A 9281-nucleotide genomic window follows, 5' to 3' on the forward strand; every position below is an offset into this window, starting at 1 on the left:
CGCTACTGAGGTATGGTTCATCAGCCTCCCGCCAGAACAATTAGAGGCCGCCCAATTGATATTTTAAACCTAGTATCTGTAAACATCATTACACTTGTGTTTTTACTGAGCTGTACTGGAGGATATTCAAAAATCAGAGCCAGTATATGCTCAACAAGAAATGCAATAAAACTGACAGACGATGTAAAATGGAGCGGAACATCTGTGCATTAAATACAATCAGCTGTGTATTATGGGCATGCAAGTTTTGCAGAAGTTTAGCAGCAAGGGATTCACATGCTTTCACTTGATTTTGTTTGGAAAAGCAATCATCTATCCTCAGTGTTGTTCCTCCTTCCTCCATATTCCCCTCACCATTGCATCTCAACCAGACCAGCACTCAGCATTAAATATACTTTCATTACTATCAATCAATTCTGGACAAATGAAGTTGCTAAAAGTTCAGGCAACTCCTTGGTAACAAAATAGAACAGAGTGACTGAATTTGTGTTATAAATATTACTGCTGTAACAGACACCAACCATCCCTCACCTTTACGTAGAAACAAAGAACTGCAGATGCCAGTTTAAAAGAGAGACACACAGTGCTGGAGTAACTCAGCAGGCAACATCCCTGGAGAACATGGATAGGTGACGGTTCAGGTTGGGACCCTTCTTCAGACTGGGGGAGGAGGGAGGAGGGGGGAGGGGCGGTAGTGGTTTGATAGTTGGACAAAGGCCAGAGATTAAAAAAAGACAAGACAAAAGGATAGAAAGTGCTGGAGTAACTCAGCAGGTCAGGCAGCATCTCTGGAAAAGGTGACGTTTTGGGCCGGGACCCTTCTTCAGTTAGAGTATTGAAGAGTTGTGAATTGCGAATTTGTGGGAAGTAATGTAGGGTAAGAGGGGGGAGGGGAGGGTGAAATTGATGTGTCGAGGTGGCACAGGGGAGGGAGGGGGAAAGAAAGGTGGATGTAGGTGAGAGTCCCTCATCATTAAGCTTCCCGACGTACCTACAGAAAGAGACTTAAACATCTCAAGAAGCAGAGCCCATGATCTATTTCCAAACCAGCCTGAATGCCTCTTGACTCCAAACTACATTTGTCTTAAGCATGCCTGTTAAAAAAAGAGTTGAAAGTTAAATACAGAGCTGAAAGCCTTCAACACTAATTGTGAAAGGTGAGAAACTGTTGCTGGCAATAGAGAGTGTGTGTGGGGATTGGGTGCACTGTAAAAAATCAGTGGATTCAACACCTCCTTGGTAAACAGAGTCATGAACAATCGGGTGTTGAGCAGCCAGGTTGTTGTCTCTGCGTCAATGGCTGCCAGGCCCTGAGCTCCATTTGGTGGGTGGTAGAGCGGGCAGAGAAGACATGGTTGGCTGTCTGTTGGTCTGCTCCGCATTCACAGGCTGGGCTCTGGCGGAGTCCCCATCTCCACATGCTGGCAATGAAACGCACAACTCCAGTACGAAGTTTGTTGAACTTCACCCATGCCCCTCTGGGGAGGTCAGACCCTGGGCATCTTTTATATCTGGCGCTGTAACGCAGCAACTCTGCTGCTGCGCAATTATACCGGCCCTCAGCATTAAATGCACTTTCATTATTATCTATCAAAGCTGGACAAATTGTGCTAAAAGCTCATGCAAATCTGAAGGTGGCCCGACCCAAAACGTCACCTATCCCTGTTGTCCTGAGATGCTGCCTGACTTGCTGAGCTACTCCAGCATTTTTGTGTCTTCATCTGCATTTCCTTGTTTCTACAACTGAATAAATTCACAGACATGCAAGAGAGAATAAGTTAGAGTACAAGGAGCTGGGGAGGGGGGGAATGGCACAAATCCTTTGCTCTCCTGGGATCTAGAATGGCCCAATATGCCAGACAGCCTCTGGTGCTGTTATGGGCAATGAATACTGACCCTGCCAACACCACCCTCATCACAGTGTATTATACACAAGCAGTGAACCATTGTTCACAATTTCATAAACAAGAGCTTCACTCTTTTGTGCGTGTAATTCACAACAAACAAATACAACAGGAGCAAAATTACCAACCGTAAGCAAAAAATTAGAAGGAAATAACTTATTTAAACTTGCACCCTTTAAAAACTGCAAAAGTTTCATCAGTGCAATGAAGTGTCCCAACCCGAAAGGTCACCTATCCATGTTTTCCAGAAAAGCAGCATTTTGTGCCTAACTAAAGATGTTGATTATTAATGACAGTCTATTTGTGGTTGTTCCGTGCTGGAAATTAGATAATATATGTATCTATCGTTGCAGAAGTCATTGCATGTCAGAGCTAATTCATTAGTGGTGAGCTGCTTTGTCAGATCATGTAAACACTTCACTTACATTCCAGTTCCCATTAATCTGAATTTCAAATTGCAGCAAATAACAGCTTAGTGTTCATCAAAGGTACAGTTCACTAGTGGGGAAATTACATTAATTATAGCCTTCGCAAACTTCAAATCCAATATATTCTAAAGTAAACCCATGAGTAAACAATATAAAATGGGTGTGGGAGGGGGGCAGAGGGAAAGAGTGTTTGCTTGGTCTGTGTGGGCTGATTTGGAAGAAGTTTTATGGTGGAAAATGATCAATGTACAATCGCTGCCTTGAATGAAAGTGTTGAAAACAAAGAACCGCAGATGCTGGTTTACCAAGGCAAGACAAAATGCTGGAGTAACTTAGCGGATCAGGCAGCTTCTCTGGCGAAAAGGAATAGGTGACGTTTCAGTTCCGGACCCTTCCACAGACTGAAAGAGAGAGCTAGGGGGTGGCGGGAGAGGTGGGGAAGAAACTGGAGGCGAGAAAAGGAAGTACAAAACAGGGCCGGCAACATATGGAAAGGTGGAGCTCATAATGGCTCATTGTTGGCTGGGGAAGGTGTGATAACAAGAGGGATACAAAGATGCAAAAAGTGGAACTGGGACATCTAGCGTGGGGGAATGCATATGTTCCTTGAAATTAGTGAATTCAACGTTCATTCATACCGCTGGGTTGTAAGCTGCCCAAGCAAAATATGACGTTATTCATAAGATTGACAAAAAATACTGGAGTAACTGAGGTCAGGCAGCATCTCTGGTGAAAAGGAATTCCTTTCCTCCAGAGATGCTGCCTGTTCAGCAGAGTTACTCCAGCACTTTTTGTCTATCTTCGGAGTAAACCAGCATCTGCAGTTCCCTTCTACACATGAGCTTATTCATGCTGGCCATGATAGTGAGGGAATATTCCTGCTCTACAAATAGCTCTTCCACCAGAGGGATCAGCCAGAGTCAAGGTCTCACCTCTCAGCCAAGTAGCAGTCAGTGTCACACCCAACAAGATACCACCCAGTCAGCGCTTCCCTACAGCATGGGTCAGCAACATACAAGAACTTCTGGCTGACACAGGAGTGTGTGTTTGTCCGTGCCAACCTCTCACAGACATTTCTGGTGTCCAGTGGGTCGACTCCACTCACCATGGTTCTACACAGAAAGAGGTCATGTCATCTTTGGAATTGTTCCATGTTAGAAATTAGACTGTACATTTATCTACTAGTGTAAAAGTAATTACATTTTAGAATTATTTAATTAAATGTGACTTTAACCAAATGGCTGTCACTGTCAGTGCATTAAAGTCAGACACAAAGTGCTGGATAACTTAACATGCAGCATCTATGGGGGACATAGATAGTGACAATTCAGGTCGGGACCCTTCTTTAGACGGATGGATTCAGGGATGGGGTTAAAAGAGGTGGGGGCAGAGCAAAGCCTGCATTAAATAGCTGTGTTTGGCAACCTCTGGGCATGCTAAAGTACCTCACACACAGTTTAATGGCAATTATTTACATAATTTCAGGAATGAAATATCGTCGTCCGTTCAAGAGGGTGAGAAGCAAGGTCAAGGATATTCAAAAGCCAAGTGCCCTGAATCCCCTTCCCCGTTATAGGGTGCTCCCTCCATCCCTCCCTGTACCTCTGTAGGGTGCTCCCTCTCTCCCTCCCTGTACATCTGTAGGGTGCTCCCTCCCACCCTGTACCTCTGTAGGGTGCTCCCTCCCACCCTCCCTCCCTGTGCCTCTGTAGGGTGCTCCCTCTCCCCCTCCCTGTACCTCTGTAGGGTGCTCCCTCCCACCCTCCCTCCCTGTGCCTCTGTAGGGTGCTCCCTCCCACCCTCCCTCCCTGTGCCTCTGTAGGGTGCTCCCTCTCCCCCTCCCTGTACCTCTGTAGGGTGCTCCCTCCCACCCTCCCTCCCTGTGCCTCTGTAGGGTGCTCCCTCTCCCCCTCCCTGTGCCTCTGTAGGGTGCTCCCTCCCTCCCTGTGCCTCTGTAGGGTGCTCCCACCCTCCCTGTGCCTCTGTAGGGTGCTCCCTCCCTCCCTGTGCCTCTGTAGGGTGCTCCCACCCTCCCTGTGCCTCTGTAGGGTGCTCCCTCCCTCCCTGTACATCTGTAGGGTGCTCCCTCCATCCCTCCCTGTACCTCTGTAGGGTGCTCCCTCCCTCCCTGTACCTCTGTAGGGTGCTCCCTCCCTCCCTGTACATCTGTAGGGTGCTCCCTCCCTCCCTCCCTGTACCTCTGTAGGGTGCTCCCTCCCTCCCTGTACATCTGTAGGGTGCTCCCTCCCTCCCTCCCTGTGCCTCTGTAGGGTGCTCCCTCCCTCCCTGTACCTCTGTAGGGTGCTCCCTCCCTCCCTGTACATCTGTAGGGTGCTCCCTCCCTCCCTGTACCTCTGTAGGGTGCTCCCTCCCTCCCTGTACCTCTGTAGGGTGCTCCCTCCCTCCCTGTGCCTCTGTAGGGTGCTCCCTCCCTCTCCCCCCACACTTACCCTTGACCACTCTCTCGGCGGTGGGCATCTTCCTCTCCCGGCCCGCCATGGCGCCGCTCCCTCCCTCCCCCGCTGGCGGCCGCCGCTCCCACTCGGCCCGTCCGGCCCCGGCTCCTCCCGCTCTCCTCTCCCCGCTGCGTCCGCACCGGCTGCCGGCAACTCAGCCGCCAACTCCCGCTCCCGCCGTCAGTCAGTCAAGTCTCTGGGACGGTGCCCTGGTCGGCCTGGCTGCGGGCCGGGGCCTCTAGTGCTGGCGGTGCCGGGGCTGGTGCTGGAGCCCGGGCCGCGGGTGAGTGTGAGGGCGGCGCTGGGGGCCGCGGGACCGAGTGTGTCTGTGGCCCGGCGGCGATCCCGGCATCACGGCGGCGGCAAGATGGCGGGCCCAGCCCAGCGTGCACCGCGGGCCGCAGCGAGGGAGGGAGGGAGGGAGGGCAGTGAGGGTGTGTGTGAGGGGGGGAGAGGATGGGGAGGGGGAGAGGGGAGTGTAAGGGGTAGACATGAGTGAGGGTTGGGGAGGGGGAGAGGAGAGGGGCTGAGGTTAGGATGAGGGGGTAAGTGTAGGGGGAGAGGGGGGAGGATAAGGTGGGAGGGAGGGAGAAGGGTTGAGGTGGGCGGTGATGGTTGAGGTGAGGGAGGGAGGATGGGGCGGTGAGGGGGAGAGTGGAGGAGGCGAGGGGGAGAGTGGTGGGAGGAGCTGAGGGATACGGGTTGAGGGGATATGATGGGGCGGGTGAAGACGAGTGAGGATGTGGTGAGGGATGGAAAGAGAGTTGAGGTGGGGAGAGGGGTGGGTTGAGGGAGGATGGGGGAGTGAGGGAGGTAGGACAGGTGATGGAGGGGGAGTGATTGAGGGAGGGATGGGGTTGAGGGGGGAGATGGTTGGGGAAAGAGGTACGAGGGTGACAGTGGGGAAGGGATGGAGGAGTGGCGGTAGAGGGATTGCAGGTAAGGGAATGATGAAGAGGAATGGGCAGGGAGGTGGGTAAAAGAGAGCGAGAGGGGAGGGTGGAGCAAGGGGGGGAGGGGAAGGATGGGGAGGGAGGGAATAGCAGGATGGGATCAGAGGGAGAAAGGGGAGGGGTGAAAGGGAAAGAGGTGGGGAAGAACGCTTGGGAAGGAGAAGGGGGGAAAGCTTGAGGGGGAAGGGGAGGGAAGGAGAATAGGAAGTTTTGGAGAAGGTGGGGACGGGTGTGGAAAAGATGTAGTGGAGGGGAAGAGGTGGGAAGGAGGGCGGAGAGGAATGGGCGGAGAGAGGTTGGAAGTAGGAATGGAGGGGGAAGATGAGGAGTGGGAGGGGGAGGGGAAAGGGGAGGGGAAAAAAGGAAGGGTTAAGAGGGATGGAATGGGGAGGGGGGGAGAGGGGCGAGGGGGAATGGGGGGGTTGGGAGGGGAAAAAGGATGGGAGGGAGGGAGGGAGAAAGCAAGGGGAGGGGGAAAGGAGGTGGAGGAAGAGAAAGAGGGCGCAGAGGAGGTGCATGGCCTAGGGTGAAGGAGGGGAAGGCAAAAGAGGTGGGAGGGAGAAAGGGTGAGGGGGGTGGGGGGGAGAAGGGGGAGGGAAAATGGGAGATGTGGGAAGGGGGTTATGGGGGGAGGGAGAGGCGTGGGAGTGGAGAGGGCAGAGAAAGGTGAATGTGTGGAAAGTGGTGGAGAGCGAGATGGGAGGGGGTAGAGGGGAAGGTTAGGGGAAGCAGATGTGGGAGTGAGGAATGATGGAGTGGGAAGAGAAAGGGGGAGTGGGTGGGGCTGCGAGAGGAAGGGAGGCGGTGGGGGGAGTGAGGGAATGTTTGTAGGGGTGAGGAAGAGGATCGAGGGATGGGAAGGGAGGGGTCTGAGGGAAAGGAGGGATTGAGGGAAAGGTGTGAGAGGGGAGAGGTGTGGGGAAGAGGAGAGGGGTGTAGTGGGAATGGGGAAGGAATGAATGAAGGGAGCTGTAAGGGATGAGTGAAGGGAGTGGAGATGATTGAGGGCAGGGAAGGGGTAAGAGTGAGAGAAAAGGGAGTTACATAGAAAGTGGGTGCAAGAGTAGGCCATTCGGCCCTTCGAGCCAGCACCGCCATTCAATATGATCATCGATCATCCAAAATCAATACCCCGTTCCTACTTTTGCCCCACATACAGTGGCTTGCAAAAGTATTCATACCCCTTGAACTTTTCCACATTTTGTCACGTTACAACTATAAACGTAAATGTATTTTATTGGGATTTTATGTGATAGACCAACACAAAGTGGTGCATTATTGTGAAGTGGAAGGAAAATGATACATGGTTTTCAAATTTTTTTACAAATAAAAAAAAACTGAAAAGTATGGCGTGCAAAAGTATTCAGCCCCCCTGAGTCAATACTTTGTAGAACCATCTTTCGCTGCAATTACAGCTGCAAGTCTTTTGGGGTATGTCTCTACCAGCTTTGCACATCTAGAGACTGAAATTTTTGCCCATTCTTCTTTGCAAAATAGCTCAAGCTCAGTCAGATTGGATGGAGAGCGTCTGTGAACAGCAATTTTCAAGTCTTGCCGGAGATTCTCAATTGGATTTAGGTCTGGACTTTGACTGGGCCATTCTAACACATGAATATGCTTTGATCTAAACCATCCCATTGTAGCGCTGGCTGTATGTTTAGGGTCGTTGTCCTGCTGGAAGGTGAACCTCCGCCCCAGTCTCAAGTCTTTTGCAGACTCTAACAGGTTTTCTTCCAAGATTGCCCTGTATTTGGCTCCATCCATCTTCCCATCAACTCTGACCAGCTTCCCTGTCCCTGCTGAAGAAAAGCATCCCCACAGCATGATGCTGCCACCACCATGTTTCACAGTGGGGATGATGTCTTCAGGGTGATGTGCAGTGTTAGTTTTCCGCCACACATAGCGTTTTGCATTTCGGCCAAAAACTTCAATTTTGTTCTCATCTGACCAGAGCACCTTCCTCCACATGTTTGCTGTGTCCCCCACATGGCTTGTGGCAAACTGCAAACGGGACTTCTTATTGCTTTTTTTCAACAATGGCTTTCTTCTTGCCACTCTTCCATAAAGGCCCGATTTGTGGAGTGCACGACTAATAGTTGTCCTGTGGACAGATTCTCCCACCTGAGCTGTGGATCTCTGCAGCTCCTCCAGAGTCACCATCTTGGCTGCTTCTCTGATCAATGCTCTCCTTGCCCGGCCTGTCAGTTTAGGTGGACGGCCATGTCTTGGTAGGTTTACAGTTGTGCCATACTCTTTCCATTTTCGGATGATGGATTGAACAGTGCTCTGTGAGATGTTCAAAGCTTGGGATATTTTTTTATAACCTAACCCTGCTTTAAACTTCTCCACAACTTTATCCCTGACCTGTCTGGTGTGTTCCTTGGCCTTCATGGTGCTGTTTGTTCACTAATGTTCTCTAACAAACCTCTGAGGCCTTCACAGAACAGCTGTATTTATACTGAGGTTAGATTACACACAAGTGGACTCTATTTACTAATTAGGTGACTTCTGAAGGCAATTGGTTGCACTGGATTTTATTTAGGGGTATCAGAGTAAAGGGGGCTGAATACTTTTGCACGCCACACTTTTCAGTTTTTTATTTGTAAAAAAATTTGGAGTGATATATTTGATATATTTACAAAGCTCTTCAAGTCAAGAATAGAACCCAAAATGGAATGGATTATATTTGGAATAATAGGAGAAGATACCAATTTAAATAAAGACCAAAATGTTTTTTTTAATTATTGGTTAATAATTGGAAAGAAATTGATACTTAAATTTTGGAAAAATACAACCATACCAACTGTTAAAATGTGGATTAGGAATATGATGGACATAGCACGCCTTGAAGAAATGAGACTCCGACTAATAGATAAATATGACCAATTCTTAAGGAGTTGGTCTCCTTTCATCGACTTTTTGGAATCATGTGATGCAGCGGTACCATAAGGATTGCTGATTTCAGTTCATGACGTGGATAGATCTACATCTCCGAATATAGATTCGAAAAATTCTCTTTTAAGGGGCCTTTTCTTCTATTTCTACTTTCCACCTTTTCTTTTTTATTTTATTTTATTTTTTTTATTTTTTATATCCACACTTCACATTTTTCTACTCTCTACCATCTATTTTTCCACTCTTTCCCCTTTCTATTGTTTTCTTTTTCTTGTCTTGCCTACTCATAACATAAAACTAGAGATTGTACATAGAATGGATTACGGTATGACATAGTTGGCACCTAAAATTAGGTGCCACTGTATTGTTTTGTATTGTATTAACTTCTAATAAAATAAACAAAAACAAAAAAAAATTTGAAAACCATGTATCATTTTCCTTCCACTTCACAATTATGCGCCACTTTGTGTTGGTCTATCACATAAAATCCCAATAAAATACATTTATGTTTGTGGTTGTAACATGACAAAATGTTGAAAAGTTCAAGGGGTATGAATACTTTTGCAAGCCACTGTATCCCTTGATTCCATTAGCCTTAGGAGCTAAATCTAACCAACCAAATCTAAATCTAGTTGTGAGGGAGAT

The 9281-nt window shown here is 48.9% G+C and overlaps 1 protein-coding gene across 3 annotated transcripts in view; it reads right to left on the reverse strand.

The window, feature by feature from the left end:
- The window catches only part of ppp3cb (protein phosphatase 3 catalytic subunit beta), an 87973-nt gene extending 82804 nt beyond the window's left edge, over nucleotides 1–5169 (reverse strand). For all 3 annotated transcript variants that reach the window (XM_033012847.1, XM_033012845.1, XM_033012846.1), the window contains exon 1: nucleotides 4783–5169. In XM_033012847.1, the coding sequence (XP_032868738.1) occupies nucleotides 4783–4831 (49 nt within the window). In that variant the 5' untranslated portion in view covers nucleotides 4832–5169. The remainder of the gene's footprint in view (nucleotides 1–4782) is intronic.
- Nucleotides 5170–9281: the final 4112 nt, after the last annotated feature.

Source organism: Amblyraja radiata, chromosome 37, assembly GCF_010909765.2.
Source record: "Amblyraja radiata isolate CabotCenter1 chromosome 37, sAmbRad1.1.pri, whole genome shotgun sequence".
Classification (NCBI taxonomy): Eukaryota; Metazoa; Chordata; class Chondrichthyes; order Rajiformes; family Rajidae; genus Amblyraja; species Amblyraja radiata.